This window comes from Tachyglossus aculeatus, chromosome X3, assembly GCF_015852505.1.
Source record: "Tachyglossus aculeatus isolate mTacAcu1 chromosome X3, mTacAcu1.pri, whole genome shotgun sequence".
Lineage (NCBI taxonomy): Eukaryota > Metazoa > Chordata > Mammalia > Monotremata > Tachyglossidae > Tachyglossus > Tachyglossus aculeatus.
In genome coordinates, this window is record NC_052099.1 from 11733936 (window position 1) to 11755720 (window position 21785).

The window sequence follows — 21785 nt, forward strand, 5'->3', positions numbered from 1 at the left end:
CAAAGCATTCAAAGCAATCATTTAGCAGCTGCTTCAACTGAACAGATTTAAAAAATGATTTTTGATGCAGAGATGTGAAGAAAAAAAATCTATTCAGACTCACAAATTAAGAACAAAAAAAATCAAGGGATGATTCAGCAGTGTGATTAGCCAATTTTATTGGCTTCCACAAATTCTTTGCTTAAGGAGGAAAAAAAAGGAGTGGAGGTTTTACACATGAAACTACAGAAAAGAACCATTCACAGAGAAATAAAACCACTGAGATTGAAGGCAAAAATCAAAGAAAATACTAGTTTAATTGGGTTTTCACGGTCAGGTTTTTGAAAAAGGCTTTGCTGTATGTGCAAGACCTTCTTCTCAGATCCAAGAGCCTGTGAGATTTAACCCTGATTTAGACTCAGGCTTTAGAGCTATCTAGGGGAAAAGCTGAAAGACTTTCCGAATGTTCTTTACATTAAGTTTATTCTTAGAGGGGCTCAACTTATGACCCCCCAGAAATAAATGTTCAGACACAAATGAGTCCATTAAATCACAGGCATTCTTAGATCTGTGCAGTTGTTCTCATGCTTCTTTATTTCACATACATTCTCCACCCAGTTTTCTAACAAGCATATTGATTTGTGCACACAAACTCCAAGCGCTCACAAAGTTCGGAGAAAATTGCAAGGCACTGCTCTGGATATGAACTTTAGCAATGAAGCCAAACCTTTACTTTCTATGCACATTCTGAATGCAACCTAGAGAGAATTTAGCCTCTGATTTCCAGCTACCAGATACGTTACACCTCTTTACTGCCTCCCCCTTGCACTCCCCCCACCCCCCCCACCCCCACCCCACAATAAGGAAAGTTAAAAGTAGGTCTTCGAAAGCACAGGAAAACTTGCAAGGAAACCGGGGGAACTGTAAAGTAGCTTACTTGACTTCATTTTGGGTAGTCGAATTACAGTAGTAGTAGTGGGAATTTCTTAGCCCAATTAATAAATTTCAAATCATCAGTCCCTTCGGAGGGCATAAAATACCACTGCCTATCTGGAGGGGGAAATCGTCTATCATCAAATTACAGGTAAAAGTATCTGCCAGTTTTCTGTCCCTATCTTCCAGAAATTCAATAAAGGAGAGGAAATTTTTACTTCAGAGAAAACATGATATAATATTCAGGGCATACTTCCAAGTTTCTTAGGTATAAATCTAAAGTATGACAATAAAATATATACAGTTAATAACCTATTACTCTCATTACACATGGGCAAATATTTCCAACTGTTCAACTAAGACAGTCTCCATGAAAATGTTAGAAAGTTGCCTTTTTGAGAATTAAATTTATAATAATAATAATAATAATTTTGGTATTTGTTAAACGTTTACTATGTGCAAAGCACTGTTCTAAGTGCTGGGGATGATACAAGGTGATCAGGTTGTCCCTTGTGGGGCTCACAATCTTAATTCCCATTTTACAGATGAGGTAACTGAGGCCCAGAGAAGTGAACTGACTTGCCCAAAGTCACACAGCTGACAAGCAGCGGAGCTGGGATTTGAACCCATGACCTCTGACTCCAGAGCCCGGGATCTTTCCACTGAGCCATGCTGCTTCCCCTTAAAGGGGGGAGGAGTGTGAGTGAGGAGGCAGGTGAGAAGGTTATAATCAGAGAGAGGGATTTCAGAGTTGGTGAGGGTGGAGATAGTGAAGCGGTAGGTGATGATGAGGTCGAGGGTGTGACCAAGTTGGTGAGTGGGCGAGGTGGGGTGGAGCAGGAGTTTGGCGGACTCAAAGAGTGATAGAAGGCGGGTAGCAGAGGAGTCACTGGCGACATCCATGTGGATGTTGAGGTCTGCAAGGATCAGAGTGGGCATGAAAAAAAGAGAGAAGGAAGGTGATAAAGGGGTCAGAATGGTCAAAGAAGTTGGAGGTGGGACCAGGGGGGCGGTGGAGGGCAGCTATTAGAATCTGGAGGGGTTGACGGGGGAGGCGGGATAGTGCAAAACCACACTGGGGTGCAAGAAGGAAACCAACACCTCCTCCTTTTCCAGTGAGTCTGGGGGAGTGGGAGAAGAAGAGGCCTCTGCTGGAGAGAGCAGCAGAAGAGACTGTGTCATCCAGAGTGAGCCATGTTTCCGTTAGGGAGGTTAGGGAGGAGAGAGCTGGAAAGGAACAGGTCAAGGATACTGTTGTTATGATCAAAACTGCCTAATTTTCTTTAGGAGGGAATTTCCAAAATGAGAATTTCTTCAGAATTGAATGGTTTGAGTTACACCTGAAGGCTGCCCTTCATGTCTGATGAAATTAGATTCTCATTTCCCATCTTCTATAAGGATACAAAAGTACCTGCTTAGAGTGTGAATTAAGCTATGACCAATTAACGGGAAAATGAACCGTTCTCCATATATGGATCTAAAATCCTTCCTTGAGGCAGATTGGGTTGGCACTTTCTAAGTCCTCAATTGCTTGAACAGACAAGAAAACCTGCTCTATAATGATGAGGCTGAATTCTAACACACTCTGCAGCTATGAAATCCATCACCGCATAACATAAATTCATTCCCATTTTACCAAAGGTTCAATCACCGGTCACTGATTTGCATTCAATAATGTACATCATAGATGGAGCTCTCCCTTGAGTTACATGACACTTGCAAAAGACAGATTCATATGCAAAAGGGAAGACAGGCAATTTTCATCTGCATGCTTGATCTGAATTCGAGCTACTTTAGGGAATCAGCCACCCCTCATGCATCAGTTTTAAAGTTTCATTCATTTCATACCTGGTTATTTCTTCTTTGAGTTTACATGGATCTTCTGCATAGAATTTAACACCAAAATACAAAGTGTATGGAGGTCCAGCTAAGAGGAGGGGAAAAAAAGAAAATTAAATACAAAGGAATATAAAAATAATCATTGCAAATTCCTGTTCACCTTTTCATATGGACTGCCCTATATTTTTTCCCCATAGGAGTAGTTTGTTTTTTAAACAAAATATTCAAATGAAGTCTTTGAGAAGTTGAGTCCTGTCTAATGTTTAAATCCTTAATCATTAAATAGAATATTTTCATTTTATACTCAATTTTCCACTTAAAGCCTCATTTCCATAAGCATCCCATACCAGTAAAAAACATGTCATAGAAGCATGTAATGAAAAGGAAACAAATAGTGATGATAATAATAACTGGGATATTTGCTAGCATTTATTTTGTGCCAAGCATTGTTCTAAGCACTGGGGCAGATACAATACAATGAGATCAGATAAAGTCCCTGGCCCACATGGGGTTCACAGTCTAAGGGGGAGAAAATGCAGATATATAATCCCCATTTTACAGCTGATGAAACTAAGGCACGGAGAGGTTAAGTGACTTGCCCAAGGTCATAGAGCAGGCAAGTGATGGAGCCAGAATTAAAACGCAGGCCTCTTGACTCCCAATCCTGTGCTCTTTCTACTACACCACACTGATTCCCAAATACATCTTTAAACTAAGAGCTGAGTGTGCAGAAAACCTCAAGACTATCTTGTCCTTAAAATTTTTATAATTCCACAATTTCTTCACTACTTAAAGCTGCACAGAAAGGGCAGATGTCCACAGGAATCAAGAGAGACACTACTTGTGATTTTTGTCTATACAGATCCTGTACAGAAGGTGGGTTGAGGCACTTAAGTTAATTTTAAGCTAAAAAAAATGCAATATTTTAGCCTGGATTATCTAGAATACTTGTTGTAATCAATCAATGGCATTTGTTGAGAGCTTACTGTGTGCAGAGCACTATACTCAGTGCTTGGGAGTGTACAATTTAGCCCACAAGGAGTTTACTGACTAGCAGGAGTGAACAAAACTCCTCTACTTCCTTTTCAAATGTATTTGTCATTTGAAGTCTATTCATATCATCTAGTCAAGCCAACTCAACACATCACCCATTCTAGAACTAAAATTTGACAATTTTGTTTTAAACCAGAGCTTTCTTCTTCAAGAATGAAAGCATTTATGTGACGCTCCCAACTCAGTGCAGCTCGGTATAAATACTGCTCTGTGTGGGATCCAGTGGTCTGTGACAGCAAGACGGTGAGATCACAAAAGAAATCCAAAAATCCCATTCTTTTTTTCAGACTGAGAAAAAGCATGGTATTTGAACGTAATGGCATGACTGATGACCAGTGGAGAGAAAATCAAACCAAAAGTCAAAAGGATCAGAAGAGCAAGTTGAAAAATAAAAGATGTGGCTTTATTTTGAACATTATACTTCTGTTTATGGTATGTCATTTAAAATTCACTTTACATTTGGGCATATGCATGGGGAATGCAAAGCATATTAAATATTTAGAAGAGGAAGGTTCAACCTTCCGGATCACTTAGACTTTTGTGCGATGGTACAGCTGGGGCTGTGCTGCCCCTCTGTCTCCTAAGATCAAATCTATGGCCCATTACTGCTAACACCCCAGCTGATCCCTACAGCCCAGAAGGGGCCCAGGGAGAGAAGTCCTGATCTCGATTTTATTACTATGAGACCTGATAAACTGCACTATAGTCCCTAAACCTAACAGCCTCCACCTAGTTAACAAAGGAGAGGGTTGAAAAAAACGCCCCAAGCACCCATTAGGGTCATTTAACTGTGATGAACTTTCTTGAAAGGTTTTTAGCCTACCACACTGGTAGACCCTCTGTTCCTAAATAAAACCACTTTTGTGAATGCTCAAGAAGAATGGGCAGTCAAAAACGACTCAAAGGGGAATTGTACTCCAGAGGCTATGTCCAAGAGGGTCTCCTTCTTGCCTTCAGGGTTTACCCAGATGCCCAAGCCTTCTGGTTCAAAGTTCAGGCACTGACCCATGGAATTACTGGGCTATTGTTGCCTTGAAATGCTCATATCGTCCTGCTGGGCAGCCAGCCAACACTGCCTTTCATGAACCATCAAGGGAGGCTAAGCTCATATTTTCTCATGAAGGCCAAATATGCAACTGCCAGAAACTGGGCATTCCCTAATTTCCCTTCAATGAAAAACAGGAATTGGAGCATTTGGGGGATACTGGCTATGGAAAAGCCACACAAAGATTTAAACAGATATTACCGGGTCTGCTCAGAGACAGGCGAGAAATCAACAACCTAAATCTTGTGACTGGCAAATGTTTTCTCCATGTCGACCTAAAGGCCCTTTGGCTAATCACATGGATGAAAAAAAAATCAGGAGTCATTTTTCTAATTTCCAGATAAAAACGTGACACAAAACTTTCAAAATACACGGCTTGAATACTCCATTTGGTTGTAACTTGGAATAATATTTTTCTAATTTTTCCTTTTCTGTGATATTCTACCTCAGTATCAATGATCTCAAAATCTTAAGAAAAAAAATAGGGGATGCTTTTACTTCATGATGTCATTTTTATTTGTCATGGTATTTCAGTCCCTGGGGAAAAATAGGCATTTTTAACGGCTCCTGTGCATTTTACGTATCTGGCATTATATATAATTTTAAGTAACACCATTTTCTTCATCAATTTGCTAAATGGTTTCAATTTACTTTTTAAAAACTTATGAAAAGTAAGAGTTTTGGAAACATTTTTACCATGCCAATTGACAATTAGGTGAAATGTGATATTATGCAGTAGAAGAATCCAAATTTATTACATACTTGTGCAGGGCAGAAATTGGGATTTTGCCTTCAGGGTTGCCTTGAATCTATTTGAGGATGTCCAGCTCTCCAGGTCTTACCTAAATTTAGCTGACCTCTTGTTTATGCAGAATTTCCTTTATTTACATAAGCCAATTGGAAGATGTTTCTCCATTCAATAATTTCTAGATACTACTCTGTGCCTGTACTTCCATGCTCAGTAACTGCATTAGCTCTGGCCTTCAAATTCAACATTTTGCCTTTATGGAGACCAATCTCAGAAGAGGCCCTTGATTAACCAGACTGCCTATTAACCTGACTCAAATTCACTGGTTAATTGCCAGACAAAATGAAGGGACGAGCTGAATTAGGTCAGAATAGACCATCTATCTGGATAAATCAAAAGGAAAAAAAAAATCGGTCCCTTCCTCCTAGGAGTCCCTGTGTAAAATTTAGTTGAATATCACTAGATTCCCCAAGAGCTTAAACTTGTGAGTGAGATGGATACTTTAGGGAGCTGCACTGACTCGTTCAGTTCGGAAACTACTTTTTCCGGGCATTGAGTGAAATCTTATTGGCCTGAAGGCATTGGGTGCCTGGCTACTTCCAAATTGTACTTCTCCTTAGGAAAATCTGGCTCATAAAAGGAAACACTATGAGCAAACACAAATGCCAAAAGTAGCATCTAGGTGTCAGATATTGCTACTTTCCCTCATGGCTCTAGCTTTTCAAGCAGCCTGATCATCACCTCCACCCCCAGGGCCTTGCCATATTATTTTGACTACTTGGGCCTCTGATTGGGGATAGGACATCAAGTCAGGAATGGAACCCAGAAGGCACAGTGAGAGCCACACACACACACACAAAAAAAATAATAATAATAAAAGAAATAACCCAACATATTCAGCCTATGGCTCTTTTACAGTGCTCTGCACACAGTAAGCACTCAATAAATATGATTGAATGAATGAATGAATCTCCTACCTCCTTCACCTGTCCAGAGTCAGGCCTGACTGACACACATCACATTTGGGCTGCAAGTCATTTTCAAATAGTTGCCAAAATAACTTAAAACTAGGTACATACTATTTATCAGTTCCTTGTGTTCTGCGAGGGTCTTTGAAGGATCCAGCCAATACTGTTGAGGAGGAAAAAGACAGTTATAAGAATTAATCACTTGACATGCGATCACGAGAAGAGAATTTCTTTCAAATGACACCTGCAGACTAAGGGATTCATTCAAATTAATTTATGAAAATAAAACCACAATGCCTGGGATGTAGCTGCCAAAACGTCTATGGCTTTAGAACACAGCAGCTTGGGGTTCAAGTTCTTTCCTCCTACTATTAGTCCTGACACCAGGGGGCCAGTTAGGTTTTTCATTTAGAGAAATCAAGGTGCTTGTTTTCTTTGAGTAATTGTGTCAGGCCTCAGGTGATGAGCTCTACCCTTTAGTAAAAATGCCTCTGATATCTCCTAGTCCTGCATCTCACACTAGAGAGACACTAAATGATCACCTGTCGGGTGCCTGGCTTTAGGTCCTGCTGGGATCCCTTGCCAAGGAACCAAGAGAAGCAGCATGGCCTAGTGGATAGATTCAGAAGGACCTGGGTTCTAATTCTGGCTCTGCCGTGTGTCGGCTGGGTGACCTTGGGCAAGTCAGTTAATTTCTCTGTGCCTCAGTTATCTCATCTCTTAAATGGGGATTAAGACTATGCATCCCATGTGGGACAGAGATTGTGTCCAACCTGATAAGCTTGTATCTACGCAGCACTTAGTTCAGTTCCTGGCACATATTAAGCACTTAACAAATGCCATAAAAATAACCCTTATCAAGCCCTCACTGTGGTCTTAGCACTTTCCCCATTAGCATCATTAGCACCTTGCCCCCATTCTTATATATATATGTATATATATGTATATATGTTTGTAAATATTTATTACTCTATTTATTTATTTATTTTACTTGTACGTATCTATTCTATTTATTTTATTTTGTTAATATGCTTGGTTTTGTTCTCTGTCTCCCCCTTTCAGACTGTGAGCCCACTGTTGGGTAGGGACTGTCTCTATGTGTCTCTATGTGTTGCCAACTTGTACTTCCCAAGCGCTTAGTACAGTGCTCTGCACACAATAAGTGCTCAATAAATACGATTGATGATGATTCTTCTAACAAAAGATGTTCGCTTCATTTTCCTGCTCCAACATTATGGAAATTCTTGACTCGCTTTCCTGTGTGGTGCTCTCTCACCACTTCCTTCTCTCTCTTCTTATTTTGAATATCACAATGTCAGTCTTTACCACTCTCTACCTTAGTAGTTGCCGTTATCTACCATGCTCCCAGTCCTTCCTCTGTCTTTCTTGCTGATTTTGATGCTCTTCTTACCTTCCTACTTCCACTCCTCTCTCCTCCTCTGATCCTTGGAGACTTCAACCTCCATTGTCAATAAACCCACTGGACCTGTCCCACCCACCAGACATCTACTTCCTTTCTCTACTCAACTCTGCTGCCCTCACGCTCCACTTCGCCCATTACAAATTCACCCTACCCGGCTACAGTTCAGCTGCTTTCTACTTGACAGCTCTACTGTTCATCCTTCCCATGTCCTCAAGCCCCACCCACTTTTCCAAACCTTCAGCTACCTCCTGAAGTCCCCAGTCCCCAAATGCCCAGAGGTATCTCAAGTTGGGGGTCTCCCACTTGCTCTAAATCCATCCCTTTTACTTATGTCTCTGGTCCTGTCCCCTCTGACTTCCCCAAAACACTGACTCTAATTCTCCTCCCCTCCTTCACTGCTATTTTCAACTTCTCACTCTCTGATGGCTCCTTCCCTCCTGCCTTCAAACATTCTCAAGTATCCCACATTTTGAAAAAAAAGCCTTCTCTCAATCCACAGTCCTCACAGCGATCATCCCATTCCCATCCAAACTCCTGGAACAGGCCTCTTGGAGTAGATATGATTTTAATAAGGCTTTGAAGACAAGGAGAGTGGCGGTTTGAGTCAAGTGAGTGGGCTGGATTATAGTAGGAGATCAGCAACGTAAGATAGGAGGGAGAAAGTTCCCTGATTGAGTGCCTTAAAGGTGATAGAATGGAGTTTCTGTTTGATGTGGAGATGGATGAGCAACCATTGGAAGTTTCTAATGAGCCGGGAGATGTGGAATGAAAGGCTTTTTTTAATTAAAAAAAAAAGATCTAGGCGGCAGAGTGTATGGACTTGAGTGGGATGAGACAGGAGGCAGGGAGGTCAGCAATGAAGTGAAGTGAAGGTAGTGAAGGTGGGATCAGATTAATGCTTGGACCAGCATAGAAGCATTTTGGATGGAGAGGGTGGGGCAGATTCTAGATATGTTGTGAAGGTAGAACTGACAGGATTTTGTGACAGAATGAAAATGTGGGTTGAATGAGAGAGATGAGTTGAGGACAATGCCAAGGTTACATAGGTTTGCGAGACAGGGAGGATAGTGGTGTTGTTCACAGTGATGTAAAAGTCTAGGAAGTGTATATTCAAGGAGGAGAAAGGAGACTGCAATAATTATAATAATAAATGTGGTATTTGTTAAGTGCTTATTATGTGCTAAGTACTGTTCTAAGAACTAAAGTAGACACAAGATCCTCATGTCCAACATGGGGCTCACATTTTAATTAGGAAGGAGAACAGTATTGAATCCTGATTTTACAGACGACAGAACTGAGGCACAGAGAAGTTAAGTTACTTGCCCCAGCAGGTAAGTGGCAGAGCCGGGATGAGAACTCAGGTCCTCTGAACCCCTGGCCCATGCTCCTTCCACCAGGACACACTGCTTCATAACTGAGATCTAAAAAGTTTTAGAACAGTGTTTGAAAGCATTTAAATCTTGCAATGACTAGCAAGGATTTAAATTTTAAAAGCCGGTCAGAGCTAACATATTTCTACAAAACAATCAAATTGATCATGAAACAAGTCCGGAGGACAAGACTGCATACTAATTGAGCCAGGTGAATTCATTCATTCATTCATTCAATCGTATTTCTTGAGTGCCTACTGTGTGCAGAGCACTGTACTAAGCACTTGGGAAGTACAAGTTGGCCACATATAGAGATGGTCCCTACCCAACAGCGGGCTCACAGTCTAGAAGGGGGAGACAGACAACAAAATAAAACATATTAACAAAATAAAATAAATAGAATAGTAAATATGTACAAGTAAAATAGAGTAATAAATATGTACAAACATATATACAGATGCTGTGGGGAAGGGAAGGAGGTAGGGCGGGGGGATAGGGAGGAGGGGGAGAGGAAGGAGGGGGCTAAGTCTGGGAAGGCCTCCTGGAGGAGGTGAGCTCTCAGTAGGGCTTTGAAGGGAGGAAGAGAGCTAGCTTGGCGGATGTGCGGAGGGAGGGCATTCCAGGCCAGGGGGAGGACGTGGGCCGGGTGTCGACGGCGGGACAGGTGAGAACGAGGCACAGTGAGGAGGTTAGCAGCAGAGGAGCGGAGGGTGCGGGCTGGGCTGTAGAAGGAAAGAAGGGAGGTGAGGTAGGAGGGGGCAAGGCGATGGAGAGCCTTGAAGCCGAGAGTGAGGAGTTTTTGCCTGATGCGTAGGTTGATTGGTAGCCATTGGAGATTTTTGAGGAGGGGAGTAACATGCCCAGAGCGTTTCTGCACAAAGATGGTCTGGGCAGCAGTATGAAGTATACTTGAAGCGGGGAGAGACAGGAGGAGGGGAGATCAAAGAGGAGGCCGATGCAGTAATCCAGTCGGGATAGGATGAGAGATTGAACCAGCAGGGTAGCGGTTTGGATGGAGAGGAAAGGGCGGATCTTGGCGATGTTTTGGAGGTGAGACTGGCAGGTTTTGGTGATGGATTGGATGTGAGGGGTGAATGAGAGAGTGGAGTCAAGGATGACACCAAGGTAAATGAGTTAGAAACAGACACCCTACTAGATAATCCTAACTTCATTTGGAGCATGTCTCTCTTTCTGTTCCATTCCCCCAGGAATCTGGAGTGCCCATTTTGATCTCTGCTGCTGCCAGGGGTGGGGCGGGGGGGACGGGACATTTGGGGGATTGCTAGTCTCGAAGCAGGGCTGTCAAGGAGCCATTCAATCAACCAGGGTCCTATTCCATCAAATAATTCTGCACTAGAATTGATCCTGTGGGAGCTGGCAGTTACCATGGTAAAAATACCTCAAAACCCCTATCATAAACAGGAACCACCCCTACCAATTTTAAACCTATCATTCTGCTACCAAAGGTGGAAACCTATCACCCTCCTAAAGAAGCATCACTACTCATCTTACATCTCCTGTAAACCCTCTAATGGCTTCCCATTCCTCTCCATATGAAGCAAGAGCCCCTCCTAATCAGCTTCGACCTTCTCCACCAAGTTTCGCCATCCTACACATCAGCCCTCTTCACTGGCTACTACCTAGCTCCCGCTCTTTGTTCCTCCCCAGCCCCTCCTTCTAACCGAACCCCACTCTTGACTCTCCTATTTCTGTCCCTCGTTCAGGCTATTCCTCCATCCTGAAAATCTCTTCCCAGCCTAATCTGCCAGGACACAGTTCTTCCCAAATTTAAAGCCCCCTTAAAAACCCACCTCCTCTGATAAGCCTTCCCTGATTCCCACTACCCTGAGTTACAGCAACCCATCAGCCACCTCTAGCATCTACATGTTCATTCCCTCCCTCAGCACTTAGGTATGTGTGCATAATCAATTGTACAGTCAATCTATTAATGATGATTACCCAATCTGTAAACATTTTATGGCTGTCACTATTAGAATATGAACTCCTTGTGGTCAGGGTATATGTCTCGCACTTCTTTTGTACTTTCTCAAACACTTAGTATAGTGCATTGCCCTTAGTGGGTACCCAATCAATCAACTGTATTGAGCACTTACAATGTGCAGAGCACTGTTATTAAGTGCTTAGGAGAGCACAATACAACAGAATTAGCAGACACATTCCCTGCCCCAATGAATTCCTTACTACTACTACTATTTATCAGTCGGCATTACCAACAAGAGACCCAACGTGGCACCTTTTTGATCATTTTTTTCTCAACTGTGAAGCAGGAAAGGCGATGTCTCCCAGTTTTACTAACTACCGGGATTGTGTCTTTAATACCAAGTGCCTCATGTGACTTCTGGATACTTTATTCCCTCTTCCTGATGAGGAGCCAGTGAGTTAAGATGGTGCTAATCACAAACAAATTTCTTGATTCTTCCTGTAGCTCTCTTCCTCCCTTCAAAGCCCTACTGAGAGCTCACCTCCTCCAGGAGGCCTTCCCAGACAGAGCCCCCTTTTTCCTCTCCCCCTCCCCATCCCCCCACCCTACCTCCTTCCCCTCCCCACAGCACCTGTATATATGTTTGTACAGATTTTTTACTCTATTTATTCTACTTGTACATATTTACTATTCTATTTATTTCATCAGTGACGTGCATCTAGCTTTACTTCTATTTATTCTGATGACTTGACACCTGACCACATGTTTTGTTTTGTTGTCTGTCTCCCCCTTCTAGACTGTGAGCCCATTGTTGGGTAGGTACCGCCTCTATATGTTGCCAACTTGTACTTCCCAAGCGCTTAGTACAGTGCTGTGCTCACAGTCAGCACTCAATAAATACGATTGAATGAATGAATGAATTCCATTGGTCATTGCAACAGGATATTCCATTGCTAGAGTTTGTGTTAGGATTTAAAGAGCTTCAGAACTTCTATTTTTTTATTAGCACTGTTTATTTAAGCATACACAGGACTCCTCTATCCATAGGATATTCTCAGTGACACTGAGGCTCTGTGGAGACCCACTTCAGTATATTCTCTTTCCCTTACCTTCACTGCACTGCCAATTCCCATCTAAGAATATTCCAGAGTGCTGGAGAGGGGAGGATGCAAGCACGCTTCATAGTGAGGACAGCATGGCCTAGTGGAAAGAGCATGGGCCAGGGAGTCAGAGGACCTGGGTTCTAATCCCAGCTCTGCCAGTTGCCTGCTTTGTGACCTTGGGCAAGTTACTTAACTTCTCTGTGCCTCAGTTTCCTTACCTGCAAAATCGGGATTTAATATCTGTTCTTCCTCCCACTTAGACCGTGAGCCCCATGTGCATATCCTAATTAACTTATATCTATCCCAGCGCTTACAACAGTGCTTGACACATAGTACGTGCTTAAACACTGTTATAATAAAATAATATAAAATGGCAGGGATTGAGCAAGCTTTGGTTTCCACAGCCTTAGCACTGGAATGTTTATTTGTTTTTCACTAGAATGGTGCACAATAGATCAATTAAATACATGTGAAATCAAGGCACCCCTGATTGAACTGTTCTCTTGATAACAGCTCCTACAGAGATTCCCTGACTACAACTGCTCTTATAAAGGTGAAAAAAGAAAGGGAGACCAGGGAAGTAAATTAAGGTTTTTGTATTTATTGACCAACGTAAGTGAAGGGAGTGGGGAGGCACTTGCATGACTGGCATTTCATGCTCAGATTTCCCTGAGGATTGCAGAGATTTAAAATCCCAGAAGATCCCTGGGGATTACCAAGCATGCGTGCACTGGCTGTATGGCGCCCTCCCCTGCCATGCAAGAGCAGCTAAAACAGGGGAGGCATAGACCAACCTGCCCCAGCCTGAATTTGAAGCCAGGCCAGCGAGGACTCAGGCCAATGTGGGGCTATAGTTTCTGCCACCCAACTCGCTTGTTCGGCACGGAACGTGTGGAAATTTGGCAATGGCGATGAGCATGCTGAAACTGTTGCTACCATATTACCATATACCAGACGTACCATATCTCAGCGCCCCCACGGACGCCCCCCCTGCTTCCACCCCCCCCCCCCCCCCATTTAGGAGGCCTTCCGTAAAGTGCCCCTCATCCCCCCCCCCTTCCCGGTCTGGTCCTGACTGACTCTCCCCCCGCCCGACCCCAGGTAAAAAGCCATTGTTAGCACCTTGTTAGCACCATGTTAGCACCATGTTACATGTTACATTAACGACAACCTCATTCACACCTCCTCAGCCCTCCCATGCTAGTTGACTGTTCGCTCCCCTCCCCAGGTATCTCTGCTCCCTGACCCCCCCTTAACTGGCCCACCCTACTCCAGCTCTTAATAGTTTGTATCTGCTCTCTGTGGCATCATTGTCTGCCAATTCTATTATTGCCATAGCATATTGATTGCTCAACTACACCCTGTGATGCCATCGCCTACTTTTATCATTGCTACTGTTTTATTGCTTCTGCATCTCAATTGTTAACCCCCCCGCGGTACTGTCACTCGCCCTGCTGACCTCACCATGAACTTTCAGTTCCCTTGCTCCCAACTGCCATTCCCATTCCTCACCTTCCCCTTCCCCTCTCCCACCCAGCTGTTTCCCTCCCTCTCACCCACCAAGACCGCTCCCCCTCAACCCCTACCAAGGATTCCTCTGTACCAGCGCAGGTCCTCCGCTTCTCCCTCCCAGCCCCCCTCCTCCCCTTCTCCCCGCCCCCACCCCATCCCAGTTCTCCTTTCCCATCGCCACCCCCCTTCCCACTCTCCCCGCCCAGGCCCCCGCCAACTCATCCCAATCCAAACCCTCCCCACCCCTCGCACCCTTCCCCCTCCCTCCCCACCCTCGACAGCTGATGCCAAGTGTGGCCTCTGGAACCCCCGCTCCGTTTTAAGTAAGATCCCTTTCATCCTGGACCTTTTCCTTTCCAGTTCTCTACTCCTCCTCGCCCTAACTGAAACATGGCTGTCGCCGGACGACACGGTCTCTTCTGCCGCTCTCTGCAGTGCAGGCCTCTTCTTCTCCCACTCCCCCAGACTCACCGGAAAAGGAGGAGGTGTCGGTTTCCTTCTCGCCCCCCAATGTCGCTTTCGCACTATCCCTCCTCCCCCTTCCCTTTCCTTCCCTTCCTTTGAAGCCCACATTATTCGCCTCTACCACCCCCTCCAGATTCTTGTAGCCGTCATCTACCGCCCTCCAGGCCCCACTTCCAACTTCTTTAACGACTTTGACCCCTTCCTCACATTCCTTCTCTCCTTCTCCATGCCCACTCTGATCCTCGGAGACTTCAATATCCACATGGATATCCCTAACGACTCCTCTGCCGCCCGCCTTCTATCTCTCCTTGACGCTGCTAACCTCTTCCTCCACCCCACCTCACCCACTCACCAACTTGGTCATACCCTCGACCTCATCATCTCCTACCACTGCACTGTGTCCACCCTCACCAACTCTGTGATCCCTCTCTCTGATCATAATCTTCTCACCTGCCTCCTCACTCACACTCCTTTCCCCTGTAAATCCGTATTACTCCCTCACAGAGATCTCCGCTCTCTGGACCCCACCCATCTTTCGGAGCGCCTCACACCCCACCTCGCTGCCCTCTCCTCTCTACCCAGTCTTGATGATCAGATTACTGCTCTCAACTCTACCCTTTCTACTCAGCTAGACTCGCTCGCTCCCCTTTCCCTTCGCCGTTCTCGCACCACTAACCCACAGCCCTGGATCACTGCCACTGTCCGCCTCCTTCGCTCTTATGCTCGAGCTGCCGAACGCTGCTGGCGAAAGTCTAAACACCATGCCAACCTCGTTCACTTCAAGTTTATCCTTTCCTGCCTTAACTCAGCCCTCTCTTCTGCCAGACAAAACTATTTCTCCTCCCTTATTGACACCCATGCCCATCACCCCCGCCAGCTCTTCCGTACATTCAACTCCCTTCTCAGGCCCCCGGTTCCTCCCCCTCCTCCTTCCCTCACCCCCAACGATCTGGCCTCCTACTTCATTAACAAAATTAAATCCATCAGGTCCGACCTCCCCAAAGTCTCTTCCCCCCTTTCTCCAACCCCCCGGCTCTCAACACTCTCTGCTACTCTCCCATCCTTCCCAGCGGTATCCTCAGAGGAACTCTCCTCCCTCCTCTCAAGTGCTACTCCGGCCACCTGTGCTTCTGACCCCATTCCCTCTCATCTTATGAAATCTCTCGCTCCATCCCTTCTCCCCTCCTTAACTTCCATCTTCAACCGCTCACTCTCCACTGGTTCCTTCCCCTCTGCCTTCAAACATGCCCATGTCTCTCCCATCCTAAAAAAAACCCTCTCTTGACCCCACCTCACCTTCTAGTTATCGTCCCATATCCCTCCTACCATTCCTTTCCAAACTCCTTGAACGAGTTGTCTACACGCGCTGCCTAGAATTCCTCAACAACAACTCTCTCCTCGACCCCCTCCAGTCTGGCTTCCGTCCCCTTCATTCCACGGAAACTGCGCTCTCAAAGGTCACCAATGACCTCCTGCTTGCCAAATCCAACGGCTCATACTCTGTCCTAATCCTCCTCGACCTCTCAGCTGCCTTTGACACTGTGGACCACCCCCTTCTCCTCAACATGTTATCTGACCTTGGCTTCACAGACTCCGTCCTCTCCTGGTTCTCCTCTTATCTCTCCGGTCGTTCTTTCTCAGTCTCTTTTGCAGGCTCCTCCTCCCCCTCCCATCCTCTTACTGTGGGGGTTCCCCAAGGTTCAGTGCTTGGTCCCCTTCTGTTCTCAATATACACTCACTCCCTTGGTGACCTCATTCGCTCCCACGGCTTCAACTATCATCTCTATGCTGATGACACCCAGATTTACATCTCTGCCCCTGCTCTCTCCCCCTCCCTCCAGGCTCGCATCTCCTCCTGCCTTCAGGACATCTCCATCTGGATGTCCGCCCGCCACCTAAAGCTCAACATGTCGAAGACTGAGCTCCTTGTCTTCCCTCCCAAACCTTGTCCTCTCCCTGACTTTCCCATCTCTGTTGACGGCACTACCATCCTTCCCGTCTCACAAGCCCGCAACCTTGGTGTCATCCTCGACTCCGCTCTCTCGTTCACCCCTCACATCCAAGCCGTCACCAAAACCTGCCGGTCTCAGCTCCGCAACATTGCCAAGATCCGCCCTTTCCTCTCCATCCAAACCGCTACCCTGCTAATTCAAGCTCTCATCCTATCCCGTCTGGACTACTGCACTAGCCTTCTCTCTGATCTCCCATCCTCGTGTCTCTCTCCACTTCAATCCATACTTCATGCTGCTGCCCGGATTATCTTTGTCCAGAAACGCTCTGGACATATTACTCCCCTCCTCAAAATCCTCCAATGGCTACCGATCAATCTGCGCATCAGGCAGAAACTCCTCACCCTGGGCTTCAAGGCTCTCCATCACCTCGCCCCCTCCTACCTCACCTCCCTTCTCTCCTTCTACTGCCCAGCCCGCACCCTCCGCTCCTCCACCACTAATCTCCTCACTGTACCTCGCTCTCGCCTGTCCCGCCATCGACCCCCGGCCCACGTCATCCCCCGGGCCTGGAATGCCCTCCCTCTGCCCATCTGCCAAGCTAGCTCTCTTCCTCCCTTCAAGGCCCTGCTGAGAGCTCACCTCCTCCAGGAGGCCTTCCCAGACTGAGCCCCTTCTTTCCTGTCCCCCTCGTCCCCCTCTCCATCCCCCCATCTTACCTCTTTCCCTTCCCCACAGCACCTGTATATATGTATATATGGTTGTACATATTTATTACTCTATTTATTTATTTATTTTACTTGTACATTTCTAGCCTACTTATTTTATCTTGTTGGTATGTTTGGTTCTGTTCTCTGTCTCCCCCTTTTAGACTGTGAGCCCACTGTTGGGCAGGGACTGTCTCTATGTGATGCTTGTACTTCCCAAGCGCTTAGTACAGTGCTCTGCACATAGTAAGCGCTCAATAAATACGATTGATTGATTGATTGATTGATTCCCTGAGGTCTCCTAGATGGCGGCCAGAATATTTAGAATAGATTCTGGACTCCCTGGGCAAATTCCAGATCAAGGTAGAACTACCCTTGCTACCACCCACCTAAGACTTTTGTATCCCTTCCAATCTTACTGGTATCCCCCACACCCCAAAAATAGACCATGTGCTTCCTCATTTACCTTGCTGATCTCAGACAAAATAATCTGAAACATAGCTAGCCATAGTTGGCAAAAAACTGGGAGAAAAACAGAAAAATCCTGTAATGTGAATTCACAGAAACTTTCATATATTTATGGGATTAATCCACTTTATGGCTAGATATACGATCATATCATGATACATCTATCGGATGATCCAAATCATCCCATCTGATCCTCGAGCGTTAGACAATCTCACGGGCCAAGAACCATTTAACTGGTGCCTGAATTCTCCCCTAACCAGAAGAGCACTGATCTGATTCCTCCATATTTAGAATTGACAAATTAACTTGAATTTTTGATCCTGTCAATTTTCATGCACTTGATGGTTCTTGGTTGTCTGAATGTAATGTCTGGCATATATTCTGAAGGTCTTATTCTTGTTAATAAAGACACAGCGTCTGCCTGTTGGACTACATTTTTGAAGGAAAGAACTTCCAAGTCACCACCAACAGTCCAGGGCCAGAATGATGTAGAGGCTTTAGGGTCAAGGGTACTGTGGGGAGGGGATCCTGCTGTGCTGTATTCTCCCAAGGGCTTAGTACAATGCCCTGCACGTAGTACGCGCTCAATAAATACCGTTGATTGATTCATTGTAGCACAGAGCCACTTGACTAGAGTCACAATCACTTAAGAAGGCAACTGTGCTCCTTCTGGACAAGGATCGCCTACCAACTCTATCACATTGTACATCCCAAGTGCTTAATACAGTGCACTGCGCACAGTAAGCATTCACTAAATACCACTAATAGATTGCTTGTTTCTCCTGACCCTACCAAGATGGCCACCTTTTGGGACATTTTTAGGTGATATTCTAGCAGACTTGCTAAAATGGCTGCCACATACATGCAATGTCAGACGTGGCAGGGCAGTGCTCGAGCTCACATGCAGTCCCTGCTACCCATCATTTCCTCCTTCCGTCTCAATAAATACGACAATGAATGAATGACATAGTCCCTGTCCCACGTAGGGCTCACAGTCTCAATCTCCATTTTACAGATGAGGTAACTGAGGAACAGGGAAGGGAAGTGACTTACTCAAGGTCACAAAGCAGACAAGTGGCTGCAGTGATAATGCAGTAAACTGAGTTAGGGCATGGGTGAATATTAAAGGGGGTGTTAGTTCTTACAAGGTGGCATGTATGGAGTGTGGGACAAGGGGATGAGGGTATGATAACTGTAGCAACTTGCCTACTTTGGTATTAGTTAATGCACATGCAAAGTTCTTTTTTTAAAAAAAACTGTTAACCTGCAATACTGCCATAAAACATAAATAAGATGATATAAGAAGACCTGGAAGTCTCAAATAAAATAGCAGTAACAGTAGTCATTGAGAACCCTCTGGGTTCAATGCATTGTTTTAAACTCTTGTTAAAGTACAGCTCAGAGAAGCTCCAGAGGGGATGCCACACCTGGGATAAAGCAGCCAGAGCAGCCCATGCATTCTTTACTCTCTCACCTCATCCTGCCTAAAAATACTTAACTGCTTTTTCCTTGTCAAATCTAATTCCATACTCTTCTTCAAAACTCTTCTCAAAACTCACTTTCTCCCAAGAGCCTCCCCAGATTAATCTCAGCTAATTCCACTCACTTCAGTGACCGCTCTCGGTCCTTTAAGAGTCTCTCTTCTCTTCACATGTAAGTGGGAATTTCTGCGTGGCTGTAGCTTCCCACCCAAACCCTGTCTTCTCCCTCACTTTCCCATCAATGTAGATGGCAGCACCATCTTTCCTGTCTCACAAGAAGAGAAGCAGTGTGGCTCAGTGGAAAGAGCACGGTCATGGGTTCAAATCCCGGCTCCGCCAATTGTCAGCTGTGTGACTTTGGGCAAGTCACTTAACTTCTCTGGGCCTCAGTTACCTCATCTGTAAAATGGGGATTGAGTGTGAGCCCCCCGTGGAACAACATGATCACCCTATAGCCTCCCCAGCACTTAGAACAGTGCTTTGCACATAGTAAGAGCTTAAAAAAATGCCATCATTATTATTATTACAAGCCTGTAGCCTTGGTGTTTTCCTTGACTCCTCTCTCTCATTTAACCCACATACTCAATCCATCACTCCATCGATAAAATCTGCCCTTTCCTCCCCATTCAAATTGCTACCATGTTAATAATACAATCACTCATCCTATGTTACACTCAAATACAATTGAATGAATGAATGGAACTCTACATTTCTGTGTTGTTTACACTTATAGGCATTGTATTTATGCTTTTTACTAACTCCTTCATTAGAATGGAAGCCTCCTTGAGGGCATAGACCAAATCATCTTTTTTTTGTCATAACCCACAGTTATAACATGTTCTACACACCTGGGACACACAGTAAATCCTGCTGAGTGATACAAATGCAAAAGTCATGGAGCATTTTCATGAAACAATGTTTCCCTAGAGAAACTGTTAAAAAAAAAAAACCCTCAGCTCTTTTCCCTCTTTATTCCATTTATTTCTTCGGTGTAAAGGGAATGAAGTGAATTCTCACATTAACTTGGACCCCACTAATCGGGAATTCATAGTAATTCAAGCATCGTATTAACCCCATTTCCTCCCTTTATCCTATCTACTGCTGCCAAAGAAAGGTTATACTTGGTTAAAGTTTCATTAATCTAAAAGCCCAATGGACTACTGGAGGATAAGCAGAAGATTCAGTTGGTGATAAAGCATCTCCTACCAACCCAGCTGCCCTTTTATCCAAATTAGGAGGCAAATAAAGACAAACCAGCAAAAGAAAATCAAGGTAAGGCATGTGGTGACCCCAACAAACACAGGGAGACAAATATACATGGTAACAAAACTTCCATTAAAAAAAAAATGTGTCAACACCTCAGAAGTCTCACTAGTTCATTCACCTCCCAACCCCATAGCTGAAATTATGGAATGAAACATTTTACCTAAAAGCCACGAGGACAAGAATGTGAGCTCCAATCTGTCCTAATCCTCCCTGATCTTTTGGCCATATGACACAACGTCTCCCTCTCATAGAAATCCTATCTGGTCTTGGTTTCGCTGACATAGTAGTCATGCTCCCCTGTTCTCCACCCGCTCTGACCGTTCTTTTTCTAGCTCATTTGCTGGCTCTTCTTCCGTCTCTCCTACCCTCTCTGTGCGTGTCCCACTGGGTTCTGGGTTCTTAATCTTCTCACCCTTCGCTAACTCCCTCGGCTTCAGCAACTACCTTAATCCAGACGACTCCCAAATGTACCTCTCAAGCCCCAACCTTTCTCCTGTTGTGTTGCATTTCCTCTTACGTCAAGGGCATCTCCACATGGGTGTCTCACCAGCACCCTAAATCAAATTTGACTAAAACTGCACACTTCATCTTCTCTCCTAAACCTATTCCTCCTAACGATGTCTTCTTTGACTCCCTGTTGTCTTTTGATTATCATATTCAGTCCTTCATTAAATCCTGCTGATTTTTCCTCCACAATGTTTCTCAGATCTGCCCCTTAGTAGTAGAAGTGCCTAGTGGGTGCAAAGCATTACACTAAGCTCTGGGGAAAAATACACAGGTGAGAAATAGACGTACCCCTAGCCCTCAAGGGGCTCACAATCTAAAACTAAAGGGATGGTGGTTTGGTGACGGGCACATAAAGAAAGACTCAAATGATGCCAACACAAAATCGACATGAAAGACAAGGCTCAGAGTCCCAAAGGCCGGGTGGTAAAAGGAACTGCCAAGGACTTCATTGTGTTGTTGCCCAGGCCATCCACAGTCCAATCACAACTGAAGTTTTCTCATCGTTCTAAATTGAGCGGAGGCTGTACATTGCCATGGTTTGAGTGTCTCTCACCCTTTCAGGCCCAAGGACCGCCTCCTTTCCAGCCAACAGCCACCATCCTGATTCAAGCTCTCACGATGTCATGACTAGATGATGCTATCAACCTCTTTTCTGGTCTCCCCATCTCCATCCTCTCCCTTCTTCAATCCATTCTACACTCTACTGCACTGAGCAGTCTTCTAAAATGGCGTTCAAGCCATGTCTCTCCATTCCTCAAAATTCTCCAGTAGCATCCTGTTCCCCTCTGCTTCAAGCAGAAATTCGTGACCATTGCCTTCAAGTCTCTCTGCCAGCTTTATTTGCTGGATTTGCAAATAAAAAAATTTCCATTTGAATTTCAATATTATTGTTACTATATTTATTAAATGCTTACAATGTACAAAGCACTGCACTAAGTGCAAGGATAAAATACATTCAGAATGCAGCTTTTTTTTAAAAAAAGGAATATGCTAAATGCTTATTCTGTGCCAGGCACTGAACTAAGCG

The 21785-nt window shown here is 44.8% G+C and overlaps 1 protein-coding gene across 3 annotated transcripts in view; it reads right to left on the minus strand.

Annotated features, from left to right (window-relative positions):
• EPB41L4A (erythrocyte membrane protein band 4.1 like 4A) overlaps positions 1-21785 on the minus strand; it is a 219104-nt gene that overhangs the window by 98986 nt on the left and 98333 nt on the right. For all 3 annotated transcript variants that reach the window (XM_038770473.1, XM_038770474.1, XM_038770472.1), the window contains exons 3-4: positions 6677-6728; positions 2761-2839 (exon numbers count right to left, since the gene is read on the minus strand). In XM_038770473.1, the coding sequence (XP_038626401.1) occupies positions 2761-2839; positions 6677-6728 (131 nt within the window). The remainder of the gene's footprint in view (positions 1-2760; positions 2840-6676; positions 6729-21785) is intronic.